Source organism: Anopheles coluzzii, chromosome 2 (assembly GCF_943734685.1).
Source record: "Anopheles coluzzii chromosome 2, AcolN3, whole genome shotgun sequence".
Taxonomy (NCBI): Eukaryota; Metazoa; Arthropoda; class Insecta; order Diptera; family Culicidae; genus Anopheles; species Anopheles coluzzii.
This window is the reverse complement of record NC_064670.1, coordinates 109,466,164-109,480,366: the sequence shown is the minus strand read 5'-3', so window position 1 is coordinate 109,480,366 and position 14,203 is coordinate 109,466,164. Positions and strand designations below refer to the sequence as shown.

Below are 14,203 nucleotides of genomic sequence, written 5' to 3'. Positions count from 1 at the left end.
ACCAATCCTCCTCTTCGGTGCATAATTTGATTGTCGTGCTCGTTATACAAATGATAACAACGATGACGTGCCACTGTCACAGTCTAGTCAATTTAGAGTGTAGTGGAGAAGCAAAGAGGAGCAGAACAAGACCACCCTGAGCCTTTTTATTGGCATGCTAGACGTCTGTCTTCTGGACAGCTTCACAACAAGGTGTCACAACGGTGCAGACCCCTTCTGCCTGCGGGTCGGACTCCATAACTCGGTCCATATCATCATTAACCCAATGTGTGTGAGTCAGATGCTTGCGTGATGCTTGTGCTTGTTCTTAGGTCGGTCCCTAACGATGTCCAGCATTCAATAAGTGCACGTGAAGAGGCAAATCCTCTGAAGTCATCGGTACAAAGAAAGGAAGATAAGCTCAAGACAATCCATTGTGCACATAGCACGGGGACGGAGACACAGCGCGCACCAAGAAGCCAAGGCCCAGTGTCCGGCAACAATCTGGAGTGGAACAACGGGGCACATTATTACACGGAACGTACATTCCATGGGGCTGGGCCGGATAATAATGTGTGTCGCATCTACAGCGGACGTCATAGCTGGTTCAAAATAGAGACATCAGAACAAGCAAACGTTTTATAGCCCTTTTGGGTTAGTCTTGCTCAGTGTGGAGATGTACAAACACATCTCTTATAATTCAAAATGACAAAAATGCAATATTGTCAGGGTGAGAGAAATGTATTGTCCGCAGACATACGTTATAGATTATATTATATTGCAGTCATACCGATTTTATGTCTTACTTTATTTGCATGACATCGTTTAAAAATGCCTCATGAATGTTTAATATTTATTACCCAAAATTGCCTAAACCAACTCTCTAGCGAGGCTCTGTCGCCAGCCTATATTTAGCGTGTGCATCATATCCATACTAATCATCGAAATTTGTTTCGCTTTATTTGATGCCAACCAAGTGATAAGACCATCGATGACTGATGATAATATGGGGTTGTTTTTCTGTCCCCTCTCTCCGATGTTGACACACTCGCAAACACCACTAATGTGTGTGTGTGTGTTTCGAAATCAATCAATCCGACCGTTTGCAGCTACACCAATCAGCGATTTGTAAATCTCATTTAGCTGACATAACATTACCAACTCATGAGAAGGGAAGGCAAGGCTAGTAGGGAAACGTTCCGGATGCAACAGCGGCGTACCCGCATTAGTCATAATAACGGAGGTGATAGCGAGCAACGCCAAAAAAAAAACAAGGAGGGTGAAAATTGCATTTGCACAGTGGTACAACATTAATTGTACACAACATTCTCCTTTCCGCGATTGTCCAAACCCGACCCTCGAGTTGTTCAAAAAGGCCTAACTAATATCCATTAGCCAGACCACTGGGCGACAGTGTAACTTACCAGCCCTACCAGCATATTCCTTATTTCAGTTGCGATATTTATATTCCTATATTCCTTGCCTTGCCTTGCCTTGCCGGCGCCCGACTGTCTGTCTCGATCAATTACCGGTACCGGTGCCTGGGTCTGATGGCCCCCAGCAGTACACCAAACACACACACTATTAGACCACAGTGTGATGGAGGTCATTGGAAAGACCCAGACGCACGTGTACTACAGACAGGAGAGTCAGACAGCACCAGCAATTGAGCGTTCGGAAGTATTCCAATTGTAAAAAAAAGAAAGAATTATTTCCCCCCGAATTCGGATGACGAAGAACTAAACCATTTCGAAGGGGTCGGAATTGAAACGGCGTCCTGCGTGAAAGAGAAACACGCCGCCGGCCGCCATAGTGCGATCGATTTCGTCCTGCTCAATAATACATGCATGTAGCCCTGTTTTAGTAGCAACATTAGCAAAGGCGGTAGAATGGGTTCACTGGCACTACGGGATTTCTATAAGAAAAGGTAATTACGGGAGTCCTATAGGAAAGGGTAATAATGCGTGTAAGATTCTCCCGCCCGCCTGAAGAGAAAGAGTAAAAGCTTTCACGAAACGACGAACCCGAACCTTCCACAACGTGGAGCTCCAGACCGAAAAAGAAAAGCAGCTCCCAAACGTTACAGCTTTTCTTTACATTTGCGTTGCAGCAAACAGCAAACGTACGAGCGCTTTTGACGCTATTTGGACCTTGTGCTCGATTTTTAAATTACTGCGCAAAACCAATAAAATGGCTGCTAAATAATGTACACGGTAGTTCCTCAAACAAACGAAGGCGAAAGCTACCCTTTCTGTTGGCTGACTACACTTTGTTTGACCAGGACACGACTGTGAGATACTACCTTTTTTACGTCCTTCACAGCATGGAGGGTGGTCGAAGGCTTCGTCGAGCGAATTAAATTCTATTCGCCCTAGTAATATCCAACAGGAGCTACATCTATTTTGCAGCGAATTAGCGGCGCCAGAAACCAACAACACTAGCAAGAGACCTCTCCACAGCCTTGCCCAGCAAATGCACCGAGACACACGTTCTTGACACAATTCTGCATGGGCTCAACAACACGCTGGGTTCGGGCCCATGTCGTCGACGATACCGGCTCGCCACATTGGCACCGATATTGGAGCACGGGGTGCAATTTACACCCGCCCCGTACATCGACGTATAATTAAAGGAAGGGAAAGGACGACCAAACACGACGCTTTGGCGCCGGCATTCATGTTCAACAATATCCGCCCGTAGCACGGTGAAAGTTTTAACCCCGTAAAGCACCTCTCCCTGGTTGAACACACGAATCAGTGGCTTCCTGTTCTAGTTCGAATCTTTGTTTTTTTGCACCAATTTTCCAACACAATCCTTGATCTAATTTTGAACCTTTTATGTGTGATTCATCGTCACTTTTATTAAAACGAACTCAGGGTTTATGGAGCGTTGTTTTCCATCAGGAGATGTGTTTTTAAGACCTCCGGAAGGTAAAGTGAATTAAACCGATTGGTAAAAGGCACGCACGCAAGAGTGCTGAAATGGCAAATCGATACAACCACAGGTAAATAATGGACCAAGGATATCGGTACCGACCCGCCCCAGTGTTTGCAAATCGACGACCATCGTCGTAAAAAAAACGAGCAATAAGGATCGATGAAATCCTCCTAAACAAAGAATCGTTTTGCAGCATACAGGAGAGCAAACTGGGCCCTCTGACCGGGGTGTTGGCGACGCACTTCTCACCCAATTATTCATCAGCCGCTAACAGCAGTGTTGCCTTCCAACATATAAAAAAGGAGGCTAAAAAAGCGGTAGGAAACCGTAAAATATCCCAGGCGCGATCTGGCCCACGGGTATGGCGTTTCGGGTTTATAGTGGGGGAGTGAAAACGAATTTCCGAAAGCACCGACGACGATGGTTTATTTTCTACCATCAATTTCCACCGCATTAAGCAGCCGGAAATACACAGCGCGGCGGCTGATCCGAATCGTTGCGGTTCCGGGCACGTTCCGTTTGTTTAATATGCGTGTCCGAAAACCCACACAACCAAAATCCCGGGAGTTTCGGGATCGAGTGGGCACCATACCGCTTCTCCATCATCCCTCTTATGGATATCTTTTGGGCTGGACACTGTATTGAACAACCAACCAACCCCCGCTGGACGGTCAGCAACAGCTTAACAATCGGCAAAACTGCTCCTCCAATACCATAAGAACTGTTAAGGCGTAGTGACGTAGCCTCAAAGGCAACCGTATATATCCGCATCTACTTCTCTTTCTCTCTTGAACGATAAAATACACTTTGGCTTAAGAAAAGACGAAATATTCTTCCACCCTATGTTGGTGGTGTTCTCACATCCTTGTGGGATGCTTTACTTACCACACCACCGCCGACGGAATGCAGCAGAATCGACTTGCCCTCGCGCAGCGACACCAGATCGAAGATAAGAATGTAGGCGACCAGATAGTTCATCACGATGGCGGCCGCGTCCTGGAATGTCATCTCGTCCGGAATGTGATAGACGTACTTGGTCGGGACGGCCACCAGCTCGGACCAGGCCCGGAATTCTGGCAGGGCCACCACACGATCGCCAACCTGTGAACGTGAAAAGAAGAGATAGAAAAGGATAAGAATAGGTACAAGTCGTCGAAATAAAACGGTACTAACGAATGCTCAATGTAGTATGACAAATGGAAAATATGAAAATTGAGCGCGATGCTTTCAACAACTTTTGCCCATGGGCCCTTCTCGTCTTGAGCAGCTCTACCGAGCGAAAGGATCCTTTCCCGAGGGAAACTTTTGCTCCTCTTGTACGATTATTCCAACCATCTGCAACTTTTTCTCATCATCTACTTACACTCACACACAATGACGCAGTGAGTGCCACAATAACACTAAGTACATGTATTATTGATTGGTTGGAACTTTGACCGAACAGACCGAACTTTGCCGCCATACATCACCGGACAGCAAAACGTTCCGTCTGTGAGCACTCCACACACACATCCACCAATCGAATCGATATTTGATTTAACTTGTGGTTTGAAAATAGTTGGAGCAGGTTTCTGTTTGCGGGAAAATTACGAAGAAATAATCGAATGATCATGATCAGCTCACAAATGACTCTGAGGGGTCAAAAGTATCCCAAACTTGTCGGTGGGAATTTTCCGATCCGAAAGTTTTTTTGCTGGAAACAAGATGAACTTCCAATAGGAAAAGCACCAAAATTTACACCCATTCGGTCGATGACCATTGAACATCGTCGGTAATTCATTTGGCCCGAAAAGTCGGAACCAGAAGCAACTCCGAAATTCAATTCCAACAAACCATATTCTTCCGCAGATGTCAAACATGATCAGCAAAAACGCAAGAAACAAAGCTTTTTCGCTGTGTTCCGTGGAAGCCCTCTAGGACGCACGTACACGTATGTTCTTGGCAATAGTTACGGAACCGAGTTCCGGAAAAGAAACGAAAAGAAAAGTGCTCTGAAGTGATGTCTCTGAACTTTCACCATGTGTCGTCGTCTCACGGTGGTTGGTTGTTGTTGGGACTGAAGTTTTCCACCTCGCAACGTTCGGGGGGCCACACGGAGAACAGATTCAGGATGTTGATTATAATGATACTTTGACCACCTGGATAGACTCCGCCACCTCCCACTCCCCAGTTTCATGGTAGCGCCAACAATGATCATGATGATGATGATGATGGAAATTCGAACTGATAGGATGTGGGAGCGGACGCCGCTTCTTCCTTCGGTTCTTTTTTCGCTGTTTTTTCCTGAATTTCTCTCCCAGTTGAAGTGGAAACGTGACCACAATTCGTAATCAACTGATTCACTTTCTGCTGCTGCCACTTGTACGTTTGCCCGATGGACGGATCCGTAGGTTGAGTAATGTGCACGTACTACCTCTCTTCATGCTTTTGTGTGTATGGTTGGTTGGTCTATTTTTCACGTACAAAGCTCTACACGAGCGGACCGACCGGTAGTTGATTTAACGACCGGCACACGACACGTCCAACCGATCGCATAGAGGAAGGGAGTTACCCACCACCGAGGAAGGATAATCATAGGTTTGGATTGCTGCTATACCTGGTCTTCCGGCGTCTAGGGGAGTAAGCTTTATTTTTACAGGCTCAGAGACAGACATGGTGATTGGTAAAAACTGCCTTCCCGAACGCAAAGTTAGAGAAATGGATATTTAAAAAAAGAAAACAATTTCCAACACCAATCCAAACGAAACAAAAGCGTGTAAAAAAAACATTTCCCAAACAAACCGATTTAAATAAATCATTCGTCGTGGCATACGAAGATAAAACTTTCTGATCCTTCTTCCAACTGCAAAAAAAAACCATAACAATGCAGGAGTTTGAACTGAACAATAATTCAATTTTTAGACTCCTTCCTCCACCTTCTCTATCAATCAAAGCCTCTGGAACCAAACAAAAAAACAACCTCCCAAAACGGAAGGAATAACCGTCACGAAACTTACCTTGAATCCTTCGACCTCTTCACCGACGGCTTCAATCTCGCCGGCACACTCGAAACCGAGGATGGTAGGAGTTTTTGGCGGCGAATCGATCGCACCGAGTCGTACCATCAGATCCTGGAAGTTCAGTCCACTGGAAAAGAGAAAAACAGGAAAAAAAACACACACACACGTTAGTAGCTGCCTTCAAACCGAATTCTTCTGGAATCTGTCTACTTCGCAAGGGAATGTGATCAGCATACGCTTAACCTTATGGGTTCTGCATTCGGTTCCAAAAGGGAGGATGATTGTGTGAGTAAAACTTTCGTCTGGGAAATGTCATTGTCAAAAATGTAAAGGAATATTTTACGAGCTTTTGACGAAAAGAAGTCATGTGATGAATAATGTGGATATTACTCTCCGCGTTCAATAACCTAATATCCGATTCTTATACTACAAACTACAACCCCAACATCTTGCGCTAAGAGTTCAAGTAGATCGTTACTGTTCCCAACAATCATTCCTCCTTTACGATAACCAATGTACTGGAAGGAATGGTATCGACAATGGTGCACCAAGGACAATGGTATGTGTTCTTCTCGAAGTTTATTTCCCATCCCGCAAGAAACCACTCAAACTGAAGTTACAAAGTTACAGAAGGATGCACAATCGTACAACTGAACTGTTTGTGAAGTGCAGTCTTGTTTGTTTGATTTTTACCACTACTTTACGGGCCCACTGAAGAACACAATTTAGCTAGACTTAAGCTCAAGGACCCAACACAGTTTCGATAAAGATGGCTGTGCATGAAGAAGTATGGTGTTTCTACATACCAGCGCACCACACAACGTACATAAAATTGAATTAAATTGAAGAAGGCGGCAATGCAATCACACTTTCCCCTCTCATTCATTACTTTCTTGCCGCACACTGAAGGCATTTGAATATCTGAACATGTTCAGAACTTTACTCCAGACAGTTGAGTGGGACTGCACCCCAACTACAATAAACCTTTCCCCTCACATCTAAGGCATGCTTTCCTTCGAGGCAACTATTCCCCCATCATAAAACCACATGCTCACGTCATCTTCAAAGTTGAAACAGCGGGAAAACCCGATGGGCATTGTGTAGGCGAGAAAAAAAGGGACAATTACTCCCTAATGAGAAAAATCTCTAAATTAAGAACCGATTTTCCACGGGGGCAATATGGACGATGATGTGTTTGTTTGTAGATAAATGCTGCCTTTCGTCTCCCCCATTCTAGAGTCCTCTTGTTTGTTTGGGCCCTTTATTGCCCCTCACACCGTAACCCCGAGTTTACGGCGGAGTAGTTTCGCCCCGGTTGCGCTGAAAAATTAAGCTATGCGACACAACACATACACTACACTAGAGCAGACCGCTGCAGCGTTTCATTCATTCAGAGCCCTTCAAAAAACGGGTCTGAGGAAATTTTGAGCCTGACAAGTGTTGCACCCTTCGTCAATGTTTCCCTCGAGCGCGAGCGTAGCTAAATTTACAACGCAACCGTCCCTCACGTTTCTCATATTGTGGAGAGACTTTACCGTCTCTAAAATCCCATCAATCGAGTGCAGCCGTGGCAGACTGTCACACCGAACGCGTTTGTGCGCGAGGGAAAATGCGTTGACACGTACCAGACCAGACCTCGGAAAGCAATTGAACCTGCGCTCTGGTCGTGATCGTGGCATTCCACGTCTTTGCTGGAAAAGTCTTCGCCGTCGACACAATAAACAGCACTTTCCTATACACACACACACATACCACATCGGAAGGGACTTTTATCGTAAGGTTTACATCACTCGCTGCTGGTGCTATATTTTTCCAACTAACGCGATGAGAACGGTTCCGGCCTGGTGTGAAAAAGGGGTTCTAACTTTTAACAGCGCGGGAGGAAGAGGAATGAGGTCGCAACGCCGAACGTTCACTGATAAAGTCGCCTTTCGTTAAGACGGTGAATTATAGGCACCAGTAATTATTCGTGCGCGATTAGTGTCGGTTAATGTGTTTGATGGTGGTGGTGCGCTGGTGGTTGCCGCCACATGTTGATCGTTCCCGAAAACCGCAGGATTTATTGGGCTCTATCTAAATTACCACACATTACCACCACATGATGGTGACAACGGAAAAGTTTCAACGCGAATGCTCTGGGTGTATGTATCGTTATAGGAAGGAAAGGGTATTAAGGTTAAGCCTTTCTTTTTACACAGTTTGACATTGATTACTGACGGAAAGATAGTCTATAAATAAATTGTTGAAATAGGATAGAATGACTCGTGCCTACTCGATGATATCCTCGTCAGCAGAGATATCAAAAATATCTCTTTGCTTATCATAAATCTACGACCTTCATAGCAGCATAATTTGTGAGGCTTTATTTGAAGTGTTCTGCACAGAAGAAGCCGTCGAGGGGCTTACTTTTTAACAATATAATTATATTTTGTTTAATAAGAAGATCAAAGTTTAATAGTTGTATTGAGAGTAAACTACCGAATCCATAAAACTCCAACAAAAAAAAAATGAAATAACAACCAGAATCGCTTTTAAGACAAAACATTAAGAAAGCATTGGAGTATGTACTCCAAAAAAAAAACCAAAGCATTACAACCCAACAGTGCCTCCTCCCGTTGCGTTACACCATTCGCCCCCAAGCTCAACTACTCGCATCTAAGAACTTCTTCTCAAATTACACTCATTAATTTTCCGTTCCATTTCCATTACGGACTAAATAATAGACCCCAGTTCCTTCGCTCTGGCAGAGAGTAACACCACTACCAGCCGTGAAGTTCGATGAGGCATGTTTATTGGTAGGAACAGAGACACAAACCATCGATCCATCCATCCATCGCTACCATAGGTACTTGGGGCCCGCGCGGTCCAACAAGTGGAACACATTTCCATAGTCAAGCGCGCGCGGATCCTTTTGGGATTCGGAGCAACAGTCGGAATGAAAAATGTCGCTCAATTATCGCCATTTCCCCGAAACAAGCGCTTGTGCTGTTGTGAAGTGCTTCCATGCCGAGTAAAGTAGGACTGCCTCTCTCGAGCACTTCTTTTACTATTCGTTGTCGTCTCCGAAGGCTGAGGCATTAAGAGCAGGACCAATTAATAAAATTTCGCTCTTCATTACGTCCTAATAATAGTTGAGTTGGGTGTTGTACGTAAAAATACTCCGGTCTGGAGCGTTTTGTACTTGAAGCGTTACTGCGTTACCAGAACGCAGCCAATCGATTGTGGCACAAATTTATTCCAGTCCAGAGTAGTTGAGTAAGAAAGAAGTAAGATTTTTTTGGTCTGAAATGTTTGAAAAACGATTCGGACGTACGATTCCTAAAACAGCCCTATTCCAATATTAGTTTTTCTCCTGACAAACACTGTGCAGCATCCATTTCAAGGATCATTTCGCACGGTGGCACACGGATGAAGTAAAAGCAAATTTACATTCCACCCTCCTGCCACTGGAACGCGATTCTCATCAGTGCGAAACTCATTTTGACACGTTTTCATCCAACGTGAATGAAGTCCAGGCCGCTACAAGCCAACCAATTTCAACATAAATAGCTTAGAGTGGAGGAGGACCACACCGCTATCCTCAAGTGTCTATTTTCGTTTTCTCCGATGAAGACCCTAACCGATTAACAGCAAGAATGTAGTCCAATAGAATTTTAATCAACGCTTAACACTTCCAGACATACTGACAAAAAAAGGCATCTAACCTCAATAAACGGCACCGGAACGATATTCCACTCCTTATTTACTTTGTCCCTTTAGAAGTAAGGATCAAGGCGGCCGGGAAGATTCGGAAGACAGGACGACACACAGGACCACTCGAATGTCAGTCACTGGGAAGTGGTTTCTCCCCCCTCTCTTTCCAGTGTGGTATGTTGGTGACACAGTTTGTCTACCCAAACCCATCACACCCACCACACAAAAGGACCGTTCATTTTGTGATCGAAACTCTACCTTTCCCCTCTCATAGACACAATTGACAAATCGAAGGAAAAGGGGACCACACAGACGCACACTTTTTTCATTCACTGAACCCCCTCTCACTTGCAGAAGAAATAAAACTGAACACAATGGTAAAAACTTGGCAACGGTCCATTTTCTTCCGGTAGTAGAAATAAGGGGGGATGAAAACCCTTGGCGAGACTAAGAAAATGCCATTGTTCGCATACATTGCCTGGAGCTGGGGGGCAGCCGTCCTGGGGCAGGAAATTTCTTGCACAAACGAAACTTCAGTCAGATGGAGAGGACCACAACCAGGAAGTTTGCTATCCGTGGCACAGGAACGTGGCCTCGGCTTGCCTCTCATTAATTGTTTCCCTTTCCCCCGCTCAGACTCGACGACGTTCAGTGAATCATTACGGTTCGAAATCCTGCCAGTTCTCTGCTGTCCACAGTGGAATGAAAAACTGAAGCGATATGGTGACAACAGCCGTACTACACAGGGAGCTACATCAAACCCGGAAGGAGTAAAATGCTTGAGCAAGCGACGAAAGAAGTGGGAAGACGTTTACATATTTTACTGAAATGTCGCCCCGCAGTGTAGGATAAACCTGGCGATGCGTACCGAACGAACGAACGAACGAACGATGGAAGAAATTATATTTACTTAAGGGATTAGGTTCCCACACCTCAACGAATCCTTCCTCTTCTGCTCGTTCAAGAAAGGAGCGTCAAGCGACGAACGTACAAGCGTAATTTTCTCCTTTTGTTTCCCCTCCAGGATAAGGAAATTGTCGCCCAGCACTGCAACAGGAAGGAACACAAAAGGGGAGAAGGTGGTTTTGGAAAATGGTGCCAAACGACACGATCGAAGACGAGAAGAAGAAGCGATTGCATGAAATTATGTATTCCACCGTTTTGCCGAGTGCATTAATGCAAACGACTTTGCGACGTTGCATACAATTAACGGTGAAATGCGTAACGTTTTCGCCGAAAACTACTAAACAAAAAAGGTAGTAATTTTATTCATCACTCTAACTGTATCAACTTGTTGGAGGAACAACGGTGACCAATATAAAAAAAAACGGAAGAAACAGGAGCTTATTTCCATCACAAAAAGGGAAAATTTCGTAGTTAAGCGTCGTCTGTTTGTTTCCGGTTTCGGGTGTAATGACTGATTCACATTCTATCAAGCAATCAGAACTCTCGGGAAGGTTTCGTTGGACTTTGGTAGACAATAGTATCAAGAATTAAGTATCGCGAGTTTTCCATAGTGAACAAATAATTTTTGAATGAAAATAACTAGCAGATTCATTGGGCGCATGTTAATATTTGTGAAATTAATGTTATTTATGTAAATCATATTCAAAATATGAAGTCTACATCTACGACATGTAAGGTAACGATCGACTCAAGAAAATCAGAGTTACAATAGAATTCCTTACAGGCTTTTTCGAGATAAATCTCCAATGTGCACAGCATTATTCACCGCTTGCAAAAATTTTTTCAACAGTTGTCACACGTGTAATGTTTGCATCACAATAAAATTTAAATTCTTCCACATGATTTGCAACACTTCACAAAGAACTGTCAAATTCAGTCCTGCTTGTGATGTGTTGAAAATCATACGAAAGAACTGAACAATGTTTGTGATGCAAATATAACATTCGACATTTGTTGAAAAACATCTCGCAAGCAATGAAAAATGTTGTTGGCTCGAAAAACCCTGTATATATAAATGATAGACATGTAATGAAAAATGCACCAGACAACTAATCCCAAATGGTAAAATAGCAAACAATACAGGATTTTTCAAGTCAGTTTCGAATGTAAACGTTGTTATTCACCGCAAGATGCAAGATGAGATTTCCATCATCATAATTTTCAATTTCTTCAGCATGATTTTAAACACATCACAAACTGAATTGAGTTTGACAGTTCTTTGTGATGTGTTGAAAATCATGTCTAAAAATTGAAATTTCATTATGAAGCAAATACACTATTTGAGAGCTGTTGAAAAACATCTTGGAGGCGATGATTAATTACGTGCACATTCGAAAGTGACTTTAACAACCCTGTGAGTTTCATTTTTTTTCATTTTATCTCGCTTTTCTAAGAAAAAACATACAAGACTCAGGCTTTCTAGTTCTAGGCGTGTCAAAACCATGTAGTGAAACAGACGCCAGATAATACAAACTTCAATTTTTACCAATTTTTTTTCTAAAACGATTTAATAACAATAAGCTAGCCATAATCTTCCAACGCTGATAGTTCCTCGCAATAATCATTTGCCAAACAATCTCGACGACAACTACTTCCATTATTGCTCCCCCTCCACGGTGTGTGCCATTGAGGATGCGGCGAAACAACAACTATAATCGTTATCAATTCCCTCTCGTCTTCCACAAGAGCGCATTCCAGCATTCGATCTGTTTGCAGCAAATCTAGACCTCATCAATAGTTACGACATTCGCCGTGGCAAGCGAAAGAAGCAGAAAAAATCTATATCCCCATTAAAGTTAGTTGATCCATCGAGGCTTCGAACCGGAATGGAAAATTCATTCCATGCCGGCGTCTAGCGGAAGACACAAGGGCAGACTTTCCCACTTCCATTTCCCCGGGGGGTGGGGAGGTGAATACAATGACGACGGTAGAGGGCGCGCACGATTTTTATGACACAATTGGGAAAGCTATAAAAATAAACACACTGCACACACAGCCACACAGAAACAGAGGAAAACTCGTCCCAACCCCCAAAGAAGGGAGGATTATCCAGCCGGAAGTTACAGGTGGTCGTCGTCGGCATCGGTGGAGCCGACTTGCGTTTTCTGGTAGCCGGAAGCGGATTACTCCCGACGCAAATTTCGAATGGAAATGGGTGTTTGGGCCTCCCAAAACAAAACCTCCCTGACAGTTACGGGTGACGCGAAGGATGAGGAATAAGCGCTCGTAAAATTTGACTCAACAAGATATGCAGACGCCGCACACGCCGAGCCTCTTGTGGGTCGCTTCTTCACCGACCGACTGGAGGAGTGTGGCGTCATAAAACGTGTAATAAAAGTGCGCGGCTCCTAGGCACGACTACTACTACACTCTTCCCCCACTTTGTGTCACGGTGTCACACAATGTGACACGCAAGGAAGTGGCCGCGTCAACGCACACAGCAAGAAGAAGGGGCCTAATAGGATGGGGGGGGCTCCATTATTTGAACGTTTACGGTGTCGCTAGGCATTGTTAGGGCAAAACTTTTATCTCTTTCGATGACGTTTTTCCTCCACCGCGAACGGTTGTCTCGCGGCGCGCATTGAGGGACGAATAATGGTGGGGAAACCTCCATTGCCAGCAGATAATTTGTCACAAAAAGGGAAGCCCCCCTGTAGAAGGTGCTCCTGTGGAGCGGGAGAGCCTGTGTCTCCCCAGCAGTTGGATCGTTTTTAGTATAAAAAAAGAAGAGAGTTTTTAATTAATTTTCTTTCACCCAATATAAGAGCAACGCACACACACACACACACACACACACACACACACACACACACACAGAGTGCTGTTAATTAGCGCAAGGAACATTTGTTGCTAGGCGAGGGAGCGGCGAACATTCAACGAACGGAAGTTACTATCCCAAATGAGCAGCAAGGGGACGCAAGAAAACCGCGTAAGATGTTATCCCAAAGCAGAGGAAAGTAGGGACAGGCAAGGAAGAGACACACCGGCACGGTACAAAACGGCGAAGGACAATTTTCCCACTTCTCGAAAGTATCGTTTTTCTTTTCCTTTTCCACCTGCAAAAAGGGCACCAGAGGGCAAAGGCACTTCTTTTAGGTGGAAAATGGAGCCTTTAGCCCAATGGACAGGTACTCTCGGGACCAGCAACCGGAAGTGAACATATTGAGGGGTAAGAAAGAAAGTGCAATTAGCGAAAAAGCACGTACTTTTTAAACAGACAGACGACTAAGAGGGAAAGAGGGAAAGTCCATTAACCATGCATTGCCTACGCAAAACCGAATCTCATCCCGGCGAAGATTATTTAGGTTTTTTTTTCTACAAACTTATTTGGAAGTCTGATAAAACCTTAATGCGAAAACTTTTCGAATTAATGATATTGCCTTTTTTTGTAGAATGCAATAATCAATTACTAAAAGGATCACACTTTGATGTTCTATTTTCATTCCCATTTCTTGCGATGTGGCAGTATACATTCTTCATAAAAGGTAGCAAATTTTAGGACCTAAAGCATGTGCAATAAGTCAATAATATCATCTCCAAACATCAGTTGGTCTAACCGAACAGTAACGCTCTACTTCACACACAACCAATATCTTGCCCTAACTGGTCGTAAAATAACAACACACAAG

General features: G+C 44.1%; 1 protein-coding gene across 1 annotated transcript in view; it reads right to left on the bottom strand.

Annotated features, from left to right (window-relative positions):
- The window catches only part of LOC120961545 (synaptic vesicle membrane protein VAT-1 homolog-like), a 68,050-nt gene that overhangs the window by 3,517 nt on the left and 50,330 nt on the right, over positions 1-14,203 (bottom strand). Inside the window, exons 3-4 of the mRNA XM_040385327.2 lie at positions 5,913-6,042; positions 3,802-4,017 (exon numbers count right to left, since the gene is read on the bottom strand). Of these exons, the coding sequence (XP_040241261.2) occupies positions 3,802-4,017; positions 5,913-6,042 (346 nt within the window). The remainder of the gene's footprint in view (positions 1-3,801; positions 4,018-5,912; positions 6,043-14,203) is intronic.